Source organism: Anoplopoma fimbria, chromosome 2, assembly GCF_027596085.1.
Source record: "Anoplopoma fimbria isolate UVic2021 breed Golden Eagle Sablefish chromosome 2, Afim_UVic_2022, whole genome shotgun sequence".
Lineage (NCBI taxonomy): Eukaryota > Metazoa > Chordata > Actinopteri > Perciformes > Anoplopomatidae > Anoplopoma > Anoplopoma fimbria.
The window spans coordinates 16937689-16954623 of NC_072450.1; the positions used below are offsets into that span (position 1 = coordinate 16937689).

At 39.8% G+C, this 16935-nt stretch overlaps 1 protein-coding gene across 1 annotated transcript in view; it reads right to left on the reverse strand.

Annotated features, from left to right (window-relative positions):
* The window catches only part of si:dkey-234i14.2 (heterogeneous nuclear ribonucleoprotein C), a 38539-nt gene that overhangs the window by 10018 nt on the left and 11586 nt on the right, over positions 1 to 16935 (reverse strand). Inside the window, exon 3 of the mRNA XM_054613334.1 lies at positions 3158 to 3208. Coding sequence (XP_054469309.1) covers positions 3158 to 3208 — 51 coding nt within the window. The remainder of the gene's footprint in view (positions 1 to 3157; positions 3209 to 16935) is intronic.

The following is a 16935-nucleotide window of genomic DNA, read 5'->3' on the forward strand; positions in this document are numbered from 1 at the left end:
AGTTAGTCAGCCCGACTACCTGAAAAGTTTCTCTATTTTTCTCGTTCATCTCTTATATTATATAGTTATAGTCCTCGAAGCCTCTCTACTTGATACTGAGAGTTCTGTGCTCTTCTCACAGCCACAGTACGCAAACAGACACACACGCATCACAATGTCACATAAGGATGAAGTGTATTAGGCCACCATAAGTGTGTGAGATTAGAGGCTTTAAGCATTGTCTGTGTGGAGAGACACACAGACCAAAGATTTATGGGAGTTTAAAGTCCTTTAGAGCAGTTTGCAGGGGCAGATAGACAATGTGTTGTTACACCGGCTTTGAAGTGTCATCCCAGAGAATGGAAGCTCAGACAATGAGAGACTGTAGACGAGTGAGGATTACAGAAAAGTGTGTGAGTGTGTGAGAGAGAGAGAGAGAGAGGTAGTGTTTGTCTCTGTGGATTAGACCCCACACGGAAAGCAGCTTTGTCAGCGGGAGCTGTTATCTGTGTGTTGAAAGACACTTTTCTATCTTGTTCGCACAAGAGGACAGTGGACAAAAAAAAGTAATTTCACTCTTTCCCACATATTGACGTTCCACAAAACAACAACACATGCACACAGTCCCCGCACACTCACACCCATAGGCATAAACATGTGCACGCACACATTAATATGCACAGAAACGCTTCCACACACAGCTGTCAATAGTGCTAGTCAACAGCGTGGGGAATAATCATGCACCGTGTTGAAAAACAAATTGAAAATCAGTGGTGAGTGTTCCCCCTGAGCATAGACGGAAAAATGCAGAGCAAAGCAAAACCAATGCAAACAAAAAAAATCAAAGAAAAGATGACAGTTAACACTCAGAGCAACAGAGCATCGATATGTGCGAGAAAGGCACTGGAATGAGGTGTGTATTTTGTGTGTGTGTGTGTGTGTATTATGTGACTGCCTGCTTTTATTCAGATGTGCTGAGTGGAGTGTTTATGATTGAGGCCTGGGGGCTGTAGGAAGGTCTCTGCACAATTTCAGTGGAGGACCAATAATACAGAGCCACTCTGAATGGAGCTCAGTTTAACTAACTACCTCATCTGCCTAACTACTGCACTTAACTGCCCACTGCACAGGAGTGTGTTCTGCAGTAACATAAAAAAGGTAAACGAACACTGCAAAACTAACTGTGTTCATGAGACATTCCAAACAATACGCTCAGTTTTGTAGTTCTTATTAAAGGGTATTATGTAACCCTAATGGGTGTTGTCAATCTGTTTTGGCAACTGATAGGAACTGAAAAATTACTTAACTTATTCCATGTTTGGCAGTGATTTTCAATTACATTTTTGTCTCAGTAATTTACAGATTGAGAAAATGTGCTTTTGTCAGCTATAAATGCTTGAGTTTTTGTTAAAATAAAGTAAATCAAAGGTAAAGGGGTTCAGCTTTTTTAGTTTTTCAGTGAAGATTTTCTTTTCTTTCGGTTCTAGGCTAGATACTTCTTATGCCTTCAATTCGGTTTAAACAGGCCCTATTATGCTATTTTCCGGGTGCATATTTTTATCTCAAGTTACAGTTAAAACATGTTTACATGCATTAATGCTCATAATCCTCCTTGTTTTTCTCATCCTGGCTGTCCTGCAGCACCTCTTCTCACCCTCTCTCTGAAATGCTCCGTTGTAGCGCTTGCTCCTCCCTCCAGAAAGCAAAGTCTGCTCTGATTGTTCAGCTAGCCCGCTCTGTTGTGATTGGTCAATGTTTCACATTTCAAAAAACTCTCCCTCCAGAGAATGACAAATTAATAATAGGTCCAGTCTGGATTTGAACCCAGGTCTCCTGGTTGTTAAACTGCTGTCTTAACCTCTACACCATGATAAATGTGAACTTCAGCTCTATCTTTTTATTTTGTTGTTTGAGTGCGGGCCAAACTAGCCGGAGAGTTTTACGTGACTTCCATTACATTCTGACTTCATAAAGTTACGGAAATGAAGGAGAGAATTCAATCGAGCCGTTTCAGGCAGCTCAGGAGCAGTGTTTCTGAGGGGGAGGGTCCTTTTAGGCGTGGACTTCAGGTTTTACACTCTAAGGACCTTTTACATGTAAAAAAAATATATATAACACACTAAAGGAGAGGGGGGAAAGTGGAAAAGCATAATAGGGCCACTTTAAAGTGTAGACACCAGGATATAAAAGCAGTTTTGTTAGTTTTCAGGCAGAAACAGAGAAATAAATGTTCTGTTAGTTTGGCTTTACCAAGTGCGTTTTTTCTTCACTGCAACTACACAGTGACACAGACGGACACGGTAACAAAAATATCTATAAGAATCAATAATGTCTCAACTTGAACATTTTGCAATATAATAGTCATTAGCTTTTACTTTTATCAGGAACACTGATGTGAAATGATCAGAGAGATCATAATATCATTTGAAATGATCGAAAATACTAGTGATCCCTATGTCAATATACTATGTAAGCTATTAGGCCTGTCATGGTATCAGATTTTTAATACAGAATTATTGTGACCCCCAAAAAAGTACATAAATAATGCTATCAAATTCATCCTGAACTTTGTGTACTGTTAGTTTTGTCTCTTTTTGGCGAATGAATGACACTCAAAATATGAATATAAGGAGTTGGAGTGAGTATGTAACCATTACTGTACCATTAAATGTGTATTATTAATATTAAATCAATATTTCATTTTAAAATTTCAAGTTTATTGTGAATACTGGTATATCGCCCCACTTCTATGTACTATGTGATTTAGAGCTATGTGCTGCTATGAACTCTGAATGTATTGCCTCAAAAATTCAACGCAACATCTGAAACATTTCATGGATGCAGCTTAAGCAAACTATATAATTAAGTTTGCAAAACACAGAGTCATTTGAGATGCAGCTAGAGTTACGGTGCTCGAATGGGATTACACATCACAAATCCACAAGGTGGGTGTCTTTTCCCGAAAGTGTGTACAGCTCCTGGCTGTTTAGTCGTCACAGGCAACATTGTACTCAAAGACAGGATGACTGACGGCTGTGTGGCAGACAGCGACGGGGAGCAGAGACTATTGGAGACAGCAAGGATGAAGAATCCACTTTAGCCTCTTCCTTTAGCCTCCTGTGACACGCAGACAAGCAATAAGGTGTGTGAGCTGCCATGCGTGGCTTTCTGACATTACCTGTCATTGTAGTCCTCGTGGTAGCTGTCATAGTCCAGGTCGAACTCCGATCTGCAGAAAAGGTGGGGAAAGAGACGGGGGAGGTGGTTAGTAAAGTATTTGTCAAAACTAGACCATGCACTTTTACTGGGGCGATCACACATTTCACTTAACAAACAGCAAGCTTGGTTGGTGCGTCAGTGTGTAAATGTACGTGAGCCTCAATAGATTTATACGGTACAATCACTTCATCTGGAAAGAATGCAGTGTTCATGATCTCCAGCCAGCTAGAAAAAGACATTGGATTTGTTTTGCTGCAGCATCCAAAATGGAAAATCCATAGAAATTGTCTTGTGTGCCAACTGTACCACCCACTGAACATCTCATCTCATGTGTAAGATTGGTGAGGTGAGGCAAGCAGTGAAGCAGGTGAGTGATGTAACAGGAGAGAACTGAAATGGGCTGGTAGCTGGAGTTTACCTGCTCGACAGACCAGAGGAAGTGGAGGACAGAAAACTGACACTAAACCAGAGCGATATGACATTCTGGTGTGTCAGACCTCAGCATTCCTCCTTAATCCGCACACAGAATCCCTAATAATCCCTCCATGTTTCTCTCCCTCCCTCTGTCTCTCTTTGTCTCTCTCACTGACTCACCCCCTCAATCTGTCTTTGCCATTCTTTCATTTCATACTTTCCCTTTGTTTGAACTGACCTCACTCTTCCCATTCGTCTTTCAATCAGTCTCGCACCTCAATTCAATTCAAGAGCTTGACTTGCAATGTAAGTGATTCTGTGCATTGTTAAACAAGCTTAAATATGATACAAATGAAGATTTCTGCATACCGTTCTTGCATTTAAGATTATTGAATCAGTACATCATGACTTAAACCCAGGCAGCAACCTCCGGGTCTGAAAAGTGATGCCAATGCTGAAGTGCCTTAAACTTGGGCAACTCCTCTGGTTGCAAAAATAAGTCTGATTGTATGGAAGTCTATGAGAAAATGACTTCGCACTTCATTTATTACCTCCATAAACACTGTAAACATCACTTTATGGTCTCAATCGCTAGTTTCAAGTCATATTCAATACAGTAGGATCTTCATTTCGTAAATGTTGGTCCCATTTACAGTAAAATAGACGATAAGTGTGCTTTAGGGCGTGGCTATCTTAGTCAAATCAGACAACAATACCACAGTGTTGTCTGGTCTGGGAGTTGTTTGTGTTTTTGTCTTACAACTTTAACCCTTTTACAGTCTGTTTTCAATTCATAAAAGTAAATTGTAACCATTCTGGCTTATTCAGCGTTGGAAACTGCACTCCACAAACCAATGGGTGACGTCACAGTGATTGTGTCCACTTCTTTATTCAGTCTATGCTTAAACCTGCAACAGCTGATCTTTTAACCAGGTATTGTACAGTGCCTTTTTAGAGCGTTCTGCTAAAAACAGCTGGTTAGAGTGGTAGGAGCCAAGAACCAAGACAGAAAATCAAAACAATGAGCTGAATGACACTAAACGCTCCCTAGAGCTGAGGGAAAGACAAATGAGTTTGTCATGAAGAGCAAGCCTTTTTAGGCTTTGGATACATTGTTATTCAAAGTCAAAGTATAAAACAGCTGACACATTTTGGAGTGACTTGTTACCATATATTCAGATCCAAGTGACAGCCCATGTTCAGGCAATATATATTGGTAACAAATATGTGATTTTTTGTTCTACATATTTTGGGAAAATAACACACCCAAAGTCATTGCCATCTGCGTATCTGTCACCCAGGGAGGCAGTGATTCTCCTGGTTGTTGTCATGCTGTTCTTCTCAGAGAAGAAATGTTTTTTTTTTGTATGTCAGGACAATCAGCTGGGGAATAAACCAAATACTTCTCCACATTCAGAATTACACAAACATTCAAATATACACAGACAAACATCACCAGACTGTGAGTGTGGTTGTGTGTGGATCTTTGGATCTTAAGTGTAGACTTAGCTTGGAGTGGACCATAAACACGTCTCCTCCAGAGATACTCTCATGGGCTCCTTTCCGTCTCATACCAGCTGGTTTTCAGAGCTTAGGAGGCAGGAAACCACAAAAAAATCCAGTGCTCATGTCTGAGCTGCACACTTGCAAAAATGCAAGGCACAATTTTAAATGTAATTTAAAGACTGCCCTCTGGTATCCTATTTGAAATAGAGGCGGTCTACATATTGTATTAGCTCATTTTGTGTCTTGATTCTTATGCGTTTTGGGACACAAAAGTAAAAAAGGGTATTTCTAGTGGATTGTCCTTTTACAGTAAGCGTTCATCCTGTACAACTGAAGGACACAGAGAGAGGCATAAGGACAGGACAACAAGAACTCCACAGCTCCTCTGCTGAGCTGAGCATTCTGCTCTCCAAGTGAATTCAGCCAGAAGAGAGATAGAAAACAACAACTATTCACTGAAATCCTCACGGAGGGAGAAATAAGCTGCTGCTCTTTCTGTTTGTTTTTCTCGCATTGGCTTTCACTGGTTTACCTTCGTCATTGTACATTGTGTCAGTGCGTGCAGGGCTCTGCAGCAGACAGGGTAATTATCATGTGTTCAATCGTTCTTTTTTAATAATTTTAGCTTTCCTTTTTACATTTTTTATTTCTGGTATCCTATCTGTTGTTATTTCGTACATTAGACTGCATATTTTTATAAAATATTTTTTTCATACCTAACTTCTACTTAACCCTTTTTGTTATTGTTGGTCTCTCTATTACTTATCATAATCACTTGAAATGTAGTAAATAACAATTAATAACAATAAATCTTACATTTTTTATTATTTAATCCTTTATTTAACCAGAGAGGTCCCATTGAGATACAATATCTCTTCTGCCAGGGAGTCCTGGTCAAGTAAAAAAGTTTCATGAACAAAAATGGTACAGTGAAGCTATGGTAATGAAAATAAACTACACAGTTCACTCTTAAAGGTGAGTGAATAATAAAGAATACAATATACAAATTTAAACAGTAGAGATCAAATACATCATGTTTGTTGTTAATTAACCACTGAATGTTTAATTAATACATATTCTTCATTAATTTCGTCAAACAGGTATTTTCATCTTATTTAGTGAAGCTTAATCTGTGACAGGTTAGCACAATCCATTTAGACTGTAATTACATCCTAAGTGAGCAGCCAAGTGACTGGGTCACTATGGGTGTGTTGGTGGGTTGGTCGGGGTGTGTGTGTGTGTGTGTGTGTGTGTGTGTGTGTGTGTGTGTGTGTGTGATAGTGAGAGAGAGAGAGAGAGAGAGAGAGAGAGAGAAAGAGAGAGAGAGAGAGAGAAAGAGAGAGGGGCAGATGGACAGCAGGGTCACTAAAGGCTAATTAATTTCTTTTCATAATTTCTCAAGTGCCAAAGCAATCCATTAGACATGGCTGGCTATAAATCATCTCAGCCTCAGCGTGCCTGTGTGTGTGTGTGTGTGTGTGTGTGTGTGTGTGTGTGTGTGTGTGTATGTGCATAAACCAAAGCCGAGTTGCTTTTTGTGTGAACAAAGCATCCCAGAGATTTCCTCCAACATGCACACTCAACACCCGCCGTAGGCAGAAAACCATCAGTTTCACTCCTGCTGAATCTATGGGGGAACCTCGAAGGTGTGTGTTTGATGAATTATGAGAGATTTAGTTCAATTGGCTTAGGGCCTTGACAGATGCAATTTAAATCTTGCTGACAATGCATCAAAGTGACATTTTATGTGAGATTCATGTTTTCTCGATTGTGGTGACATCTTTGGTGATAAATATTCACTGCTGTAGTCTTTTCTCCTGCACTTCTTTTACAATCAATTCACAACATTGTCAACAGCTTTTTGTGTATTTATCAGAATGGACATTTAAAAAAAGTTTATATAATATATACAAGTTATGGTACAAATAAAGGCAGAATTTCAGCTCTTGTCTGAAAGTAACCACATCTACAGAGATGGGAAAAATATATAAACATGCCACAAACTCTGATAATACGGTTGTCTAAACGGGATATGGTTAATATTTCTGCAACGTAAACATGGAGCAGGTCTATGTCACAGTATCACTAAGACCTGCAGTCACGCAGTAGAAAGCAGCAACTGAGTTTGGGCCCAGTCACTGCATAGATTGCACCTAAACCATTTAAGTGCAAGTTTTTTTAATTTGTTGCATTTCTGCTTTGTTTGATAGTGAAAAAGACAGACAGACAGGGAATGACATGCAGCAAAGAGCCCTGGGCCGGACTAGAACCCGTCCCACTGCAGCAAGGACCGAGCCTTAAATCAGGAGTGCACGGTCACGTACAAACACGACAAAAAATGGAATAACAATTTCATATCATTCTTTGTGTATAGTACAAAGATTTGTAGAGCAAACTTGTCGGAATTGAAGAAATTAGTTCCAGTTACTTTATCTCCCTCTGTCCTCCTCCTGAAAAATGTGATGGGCAGTAAGTTGCAGGCATGACTGAGCTCCTTTGAGACTACAGATTTAAAACAGAACAGGATGCAGGTTTACGTAATAATGATAGGAGCGGACACTGAAAGATTACGGAGAATGCTCGTAAAATAACAGAGGGGATGTGGTTTTGCAGATTATTCTTGTGTGCTATCAGTAGAGCCCTTTTCTAAATCAATTCTGCAAGACTCTTGAAGCTCCAGCTAGTAATTGTAGCATGTGAAGAATGATCTACATTTCCAGATCATATAAAATGCAAATGCAACTCAATCGAAGCAGTATGTTTTTAACATTGTATCATCATAACCCAGAATGGGTTTTGTCTCTATACAGAAAGTCTCTTCTATTCTTATTAAAGCCTGATTTAGAAAATTTTTGACATTACCAATCTCAACCACATAGTCTCAAAAACACCAGGATGAAACTGACAAATAAAATAAGCATCAAAGGATAAAATGGTTTCGTCAGCATACAGATGTATTTGGAAATTATGCACAAAAGAGACAAAATATATATTTTTTAAATGATTAACAGCACAAGCCTCAGAATAAATTCAGGAATCTAGATTATCTACCTCATACTCTGACTTCTATTTGATAATAGCTCTTGAACCATTTACAACATCACTTAGAGAGACAGTCTTATCATTTATTACCATCTATTTAAACAGAGGCACCTTTCACCTCTCTTATTGGAGCACTACAGGGGTTAAATGTGTAGGGAAGCCGACCCGCATATTTTGTAGAAAAGGATTAATGAGGTTGAGTCTCATGTTGTGTGTGCCTCCATTTTAAACAGTGTTAATGTGCTCCTCATTGTGTTCCATAATATAGCCATTGTTTTCACATCTCACCTGTTACACAATTAGTCATATGAGCAAATGCAGTCAGATTAGAGTGTCGCTGTGTGACAGTTGGTGACATTCTCAATGTGAATACAAAGGTGGGTTTATTGCTGAGCTTATGGTGTGTATGTTGCTAACAATAAAGCTGCAGTTCAAGTTGAATCTGCCACTAAGTTCTTCCAACTTGTGAACCCCAGCTCAGAATATTACTTTATTATGTAAATAGTGCAAAAAAAGGGCAGTTGCCAAAAGCAATGCCATGGAATTGAGTGAGAAAGACCAGACCTCACACACTCTTCTTTATTTGTTATTTATTGTCTTAACTCCTGACTGTCTTTTTTTACACATACACATTACAACATAGTTCTTTCACACTTTTTTCTTTTGAGATATAATTCTATGATGAGACATATTCCCGCCTTTTGAGTGCGGAAAAATTAAACCAATGCTTTTGTGTCTTCACGCTTAGATCACTTTAATTCTTTGTATGCTCTTCTCAGCCAAGGAGCTGCAGCTCACTTTCAGCTGGTTCAAAACACTGCAGCTCATCTCTTAACAAAGAGAAAGTACAGGGAGCACATTATTCTAATATTGGCCTCTCTCCATAATCTACCCGTGGAGTTTAAAGTTAAATAAAACCTTGGTAATTACCTATCAGGTAGTGCTACAGGGTGAAGTAACTGAGAACATTTCTGGATTGTTTGGGGTTGTGTCCAGAAAACCATGCATTTACAGTTTTTGCGCCTGCAATTTGGAAAAGTTTACTTCCTATATAAAATCATCAAATTTAGTTTATTCTTTAACGTTTTCAGCCTGTATACATCTTGATTACTTACCAAAGTTCGGAACAATAGTTCAAAATTAATTTTCTTTTGCTTATATAGGAGCAACAAAGTCCTTCATCACTGGATAAAATACTCAGATCAAGGTTAAGTGCTGAAACCTTGTTAATATGATCCATAGCAAACTTCAAGTGTGTGAAGAAAACTTCCCTGTTTTCATTTGACATATAAAAAAGTGGTATGTGTCAAGCTCTTACCAAGATCGGTGTGACCTAAAGGTTTAACAATAAATTGTGTTATGCAATTAAGACAAGTGTGCAGATGGTTTGACCTTTTGTTATTGCACATTTCTTACTTAATGGCGATTTGCTTTGGTTGTATTTTTTCATGCAGCAAACACAGATAAATACACAGCAGGAGGATAAATGAGAGAGATTCTAATGGGTTAGAAAGCAGAAATATGGCTAAGAGCGCTTCCATGTTCCCTCCAAGTTTAATTTCCACTTTTAGCAGTGACTCCCAGCGCTCCATATCTCGTAAAGTCAAAAAAAGGTTGTTATATTGCGCACGTCAAAGTGAAGTGCAGTGAGACTTGATGAAAATCCAGCTGATGAAACCTTAGGACAGGCTGCTCTACTGTAGAGGATACAATTTGTGTTTGAGAGCAGTTAACTGTTACTCTTTTTCATGCATAAACCACTTTATGTTTCCATATACGGTACAAATTCAACAAACATCTGCTATCCATTAGAAGAGACATGAAAAACGTAGGTGGTTACAGCAAATGCCCAATACTACAATTACCTTTAGGTAGCAGAAGGAATCATGTCTCTTGTCCATTGGGAGCAAAAAAAGGAAATTCTTCTTTTACGCCAAATATGCCACAATGTCGGCAGAGGGAGGAAGTTGGGGTGGAAGGATGGGTCAACAAAACGTCAGTCGACGTTGGATTCATTTAACCATGACCGCAATTTTCCCAGCACCTAAGTGGTTAAAAACCATCACATTGGCTAATTAGCATTTTTTGTTGATTTGTAATAGTTTTGAATGCACAGGGGAAAAATTACATCTTGTCGATCGTGGCATTAGATTAGAAAACACTTATATGTGTCGTATTTTTGTCATTTAATCTGAAAAACGCATTGAATCTGAAACAATTATTTTTCATGGCCTTGGTGGTAAGAATATTCACTAGACAGGCTGGATTTTCTCGTCAACATGGCCCTGTATCCAGAGGAAAATATGAGAACAAAATAACAAAGCAGAACCATCGAGAGACAACACATTGGAATACAACCCACATCTACACAGAGGGACTGACAACAGCATGCAGTCAAGAAGAAATGAGATTACTGTGCGTAAAAACTGAGCAGTGGGATTTTTCTTCTTGCCCTGTCAAAAAATAAGAAAACTACATTTGTGTTCACGGATTGACATGAGGGGAGAGACAGAGAGAGAGAGAAAGAGAAGAAAGAGATACCATGGGATGTTAAAGGGTGAGTATGATCAAGATGAGTGCAGAGAAGCTTTGATGGGGGAGGAGGGGGAGATGAAGGGAGTGCTGGCAGCTCCTTCTCTCTCTCAGACACACTTGAAGGAGAGACAGAACTAATCTATTCCCTCTTTTCCTCTCATTTAATCACTGTCGCTGTTATTCTCTTCATTTTACTCACATTCACAATTTATTCTCTGAGACTTTTTTGTTTTTTGTAAAATGCACGGGTGATGCGTCAGATTTCCCTGCTTTCAACACACATGCATAAAAGCATTGTCACTCAGATGATTACAACAACAAAACTGAATACTATATCTGATTGTTTTATATTAATTATGTTTAATTTGAATGCCGAAATAGCTACTCACACCAATTTTCTTTGGCTGGGGTTTTTCACACACAATGACATATAGTGTCAATCATATGTTTGAGAGACCTTTCTATACTGTTTACACGGTGGCATTGCAATACAATATACCTTTAATATATTTGGCTGCAATATTGCAAATCAATGAGCAAGCCTGCTTTATGGCAATATTGGATTATAAGAATTTTGTAATTATGTAACGTGATTTTCCCATCTGACATTATTTGGTATTTACATCTGGCTATTTTATCTATAATATTATTATTAGAGTATAAAATCACCCTAACCCTTATAGATGACTATATTTCCAACCCCTTCACATACACACAACGCAGCTTTTACAACTACTCCTGAGGGAGAATTAACATTTGACAAAGAGCATCTTTATTATTACTTAAACATGTAGCGATCACACACTCTGCTGCTTTAATCAATGATGTGTGCTGGACAGTAGCCGATCAATAACACATTACCATGTAATCTGCCCCTTGACATTCATTACTGCTTGGCCCACTTGTCTGCATCATTTGGATGTACTGTATGTACTGTGAAATGGTGATGTAGAGCAACAGGCCGGAGCATGAGAGGAACTAGAGTAATGGCAACTCCAGGAGCTCATCGATTCATATCCTACATGCATCAAGGTGAAATTATAGCCCGGGAGAAATGTAGGAGAAGTCGAGGTACAGAGATAAGGGTTATGTTACAGATTGCATTCATCCTTCCTCACTTTAGTTTAAGTAGCCCTGAATGGCTGACAGCCCTTTAGGTTTGATTGCAGCCGCATCACAAAGAGGAGCAGAGGAGAAGTGCATTGACAGAGAGGAGCTGGGGAGTGCTGCTGCATCAATAAGGCATTGAACAGAGGCCAGGACTACAGCTGGAGCTTAACATTCAGTACCTATCAGACAAAAGACATGCATCAGGGAACAGGAGACTCAATAAAGAGTGTCCCAAAGGAGAACGATTTTTTCTTTCTTTGGTCCATTTGTCCATCACAATGCATCCCTCTTGTCCCCTCAGAGGTGAAGTCATCAGTGGTAAACTAACACTCAAATTGCAGGAGGAGGCAGAGCCAACTTGCCAAAGCTCTCAAACAAGACAGGGAGGGTTAGAAAGGGGTAGAGTGGGGAGTTTGTTAAAGAGACAAGGAGGATGGGGACAGAGAGAGGGATGAGTCAGATTCCCCTACAGCTGTCGGGGTGTGGACATTCCTGACTGATGCAGCCAGCTTGTAGGCTCACCCATGGCAGGGACAAAGTGGGGTGTAGCATGGTATGTTTACTGTTTGATTAGCCAAAGAATGTCAGAGTTGGAAATAATGAGCGAGTCTCATGAATCATCATCATTTTTAGCATTATTACCAGCAAACTGTGATGGAAAACTTACTATTACTATATATATATATACATCAGGGACGAAGACAGGGTCCTGACAGTCTGTAACCATTAAACCTTAATGTCACCATTTGCCGTTGGGCTTTGATCTCACAGCAACTGAAGAGGTTCAAAAGACTGAACAGAAGCTCTGCAACACTAAACACATGAAAGAAACATAACAGAGATAGGAATCACAGTGATGTTGCAGATACAGTATGGAGAAGAGGGGCTCACTGTACTGACCCTGGACTGTCTTATCAAAAGATTAACATAATCTGCCTTTCAAAACAGGAGGTCTTACAGTAGTTTATTGTGAAAGCCCAAAGCGCTTTTATCAATGAGTCATTTAGCACTCCTGCAGGACAGGATATGAATAAATGAATATTACTGTACATGTTTTGTAGTCACAATAAAAATACTTTTTATATAATCCAGTCTGATCAGGTGCTACATTTGGCCTCGGATACAGGAATACCAAGCAAGTCTAAAAATAAGATCACAGAGCCAAAAAACTGCAATTTTAAATCACTAGAAGACATGCAGTATAATCTGTGTGTGTGTGAGTGCAGCAGTGATTTCTGTACGTGTGTACAATATGTGGGTGTAGGTATGTCTGCGCACTGTAAATATGGGCATATGTAGTTAAGTGTGGGTTTAGATCGATGTGCTAAGGAAACAACAACCCATCAACAATGTGGCCTAATCCTCCTGGAGGCAGTGTTTGGAGTGGGATAAGACCAATTCTTCTGCATGACTTGAGACCATCTGCACACAACTCAACACGCAAACGATGCTACTTTATTTTTTATTTTTTAACCAACTTTGAAAATGTTCTTCTGAATTGAAGCTTGTTGTTGTACCTCATGAGGGAGTGAAAGGTAGTTGTCATCCGCCTGTTGGTGATGCAGTGCATGTACTTTTTGTAATATGAATATGTGTGGCTTCTCTCCAGGAGGGCCAACTGCTTTTGCTCGCTGCCATTCATCAAAGCTCAGGGTCTCGCTGGGAGCAGTAATTGGAAGTTTCAGAGTTCAGGTTATTAAGTGCTTATTAGCTGCATTACACAGCAGTAAGGTGACAAGTGACATCCAGGGCCACTCACAGAGAGACCCCTCCCCTCCACCCATTACCCGTAAAGAGCTTGAGGAGCACAGATATCTAGACACTTCCTCTAACAGGGGCGACTACCCCCATCAGAACCGACTGAGAGCGCAAAGTTAAAAGGTTACCCGAGGCTGCCTGGAGTAATTAATCCTTTCAGCCTTTTCAACTCTGTCAAGCCCCTCTATCGTTTTTGTGTCCTGAACTATGCTGTTGTCCTGAAATTATCGAGGAATTAAAAGCTAAAAGTCACTTCAGCTCAACAGCATGAAGGGCAAAGCAGCATGGTTAACTTCTTTGCTCGCTACCAAAAGGAAAGTTATAAAGACAAAATACCAAAGCTCTGAGTGCGTATATGTCTGTGTGTGTGTTTGAGTAGCTGTCTCTAGTTAGACTTTGTCATCCAACCTCCGAGCAAACAAATCCAGTTCTCTCCTTGGACAACAAGAGAGGATCTGAACATTTAGGGGATATCTAGGGCAAATAATAAGCTGCCATTTCAAAAGGCCCTCAGAAACGCTGTCTGTGGTTTTAACTGTGATCGACATGACTGATATTTGCAGAGTCAACCTCAGACTGCAGTGTGCGATCCTCACTGGACAAAACTTATACCTCAGTTAACATTAGTTATGCTAAGTCAAAAACCTGTATCTTCTTCACTTTTTTCAAGACAGAGATTAAAAAGACAGGGATGTGTTAAAAGAGGGAGACAAAGGTACGACTTGTACACGAAAAAGGTGCAGTCGAACTAATAGATCTAAGGCTGATTGATGGCAATACTGGATTTCTATGCATTTTTTGCATTTATGTGATTTAGCATTGCACTTTTTTAAAGTCTAAAAACAACGGGTTTTCTTCCTTGTTAAAACCTGATACACACTTTAGTACCTTCATTGATATCATCTCCACAGTATGTAGTAGTGATGGTCGAGGTTAGTGGTAGAGGAATAGGTTTTTAAAGCAGACATTTTGGCCTGTCACTGCAGGAATATCACAAGTGTTATCCTAACTCATGGCTCAAAACTGTCTCTGTTCTATTCAAGTGTCCCATTAAGCCACGACAGTGCTGAGCTTCTAGAATTTGGTCAACAGAGGGAGTCCACGAAATGATAAAACACCAGGATATTAGTGTGGTATTTGAAGGGCATTCTTCAGTAGGCATCACAGGGTAGACTGAAAGACTAAATGGAGTGTACAGTAAAGCGGCAGGGAGGTGACTTTGAGGTATGTGTGCGTGTGTGTGTGTCTCTCTCTGGGAGGCCAAAGGTCAAAAAAAGGTCTGGCTTGTTTTTGCTGATGCATTCATTAGCATAAATGTGTGCTTGTGCACTTGGCACTGTGGCAGAGGAAGACATGGCCACAACAGGGTGTCCTTTTAATGATCTGTCTTCAAACCTGTCTTTGTATTGTGGCAGGTGATTCTGCAGAGTTGCTGGTTTCCCCGTTCTATGGGATGAAAGAAACCATTCATCGTACATTCTGTTAATGCTTGTAAATGCAAGGTTCTACAGAGTTACTATCATTATTTGATATTGTCAGTGCATGCATACACATCCTGAGGGTCACTGGGGTCACTGATATTCTGAAGTACCTCTTGGGACATGCAACCACTTGTACTCATACTCACATTTTTTTTATATACCACACACTCTGCTAACCCCCATTACCCCTCTGTGCTGACAGAGAGCTTTTACAGTCCAGGAGGAGAAAAGGCTCTCCTGCTGCCTCCCAATCGCTGACAAAGATAACCTTCCCCTCCTCACTCTTTTTCACTGCACTCCCTCAGTCTCTCATTGCCTGTATCTCTTCCCTTGCCAGAGCACAGCACCACCCATTAAGCGATATAAGCAGTTGCTTAGGGCACCCATGTCGGGGCCCATGAAATCAACACAAGACAAAGGGAAAAAAAAAGTAACTTCTAAAAACTGACATTTCATGCCATTTTTGCCAGATGTTTTGTCCTCCTCTACATGGTTTCATGGAATTTACTGTGCCACTACAAACGATTATATTTAGAAGTTCCTCAGAAGAAATCATAGGTGTTATGTTTATGTTTAATGTACAGTTTTTTCCCTAAAATGGTTATGTTTTACCTGCTAGAAATGTTGCCCCTTTTTTGGTGCAATTTTATGTTAACATGTTATTCAAACAGTGCACCTTTTATCTTTCTTTCTCATTTCATCACTGTATCAGACTATGCACAAATTATTTGTTATTTTAATCAATGTATATTATTCACAACATGGTAGCCTTGTGCATCATATATCTTTTTGGTCGTGTCATATCCTTACTACATTTTGACATCTCAGACATGAAGACAGCTGAAGTTCAGCTCTTTCCAACGGAAAAATTTAATTAAAATGAGCATCAGACTTTAACCAGATCAAGCTAAAGGCCCTGAGAAAGACCATACATAGGGTTTGTGGGTAATAGACAAATACTGTATTTACTGTTGTCTATTTAAAGATTGTGTTGCTGATAATAGTCTCACATTAGTCTAAATGCTTATTAATACACTATGTGTGTTTAAACTGATATTTACAATATACAAGTTGGTTCAGTGATATGTGAAAAGGCACCACGTTAGGGGAGCCCAAAACCAAAACCTGCTGAAGGCCCCCAAAGGTCTAGGGCCGGCCCTGCCAATCACCCTATCTCTGTGTCATTCTGCAGTTCCTCCGTCATCAAAAAGGAACTTGGAGTATGTTTTCTATGTGATGCTCTGTAAAGTTTATGCCAGCTTCAATCTGGTGATCCAAGCAGCGAAACAAAACACCCCACAATCCCTTTGAAACAGAACATTAACAACTACAGTGTGCTTAGAACGCTGTGGCATGTGAGTGAAGTTCCTATGCTCCTGGACTGGATTATCCAAGTGTTTTCAGAGATACTATGAGGTGAAAGTCAATTGTTTTTATGGTTTTATTTTTCACAGGGCCTGGTGAGGCAGGTTGCTCCCCTAAGCTGACTGTCTAAATGCATGCCAGTATTGATCGTCCTTCCTCTGGCCATTCAGACAGCCTTGCTGAGGACACATTAAATGCGTTATAAGCCATTACGGGCTCCAGGCCTCAAATCTCACCTGTCTAACTTTAAATATATTGACATATTGTGCTCTGACAAACTTTTTATTTTTTGACATAGCCCCTAGGTGTGAACTGATGCCTGAGCAGTGTGTTAGTGTGTGTGTGTGTGTGCGTGAGAGAGAGAGAGAGAGAGAGAGAGAGAGAGAGAGAGAGAGAGAGAGAGAGAGAGAGAGAAAGAGAGAGAGAGCTTGTGTGTTTGTTTATATGTCTATGCACAGTATACCCCCTGTGTACTGTGCTGAACACTGGGGAGCATGTGTCAGTGAATGGCTGTGTTGGGTACACA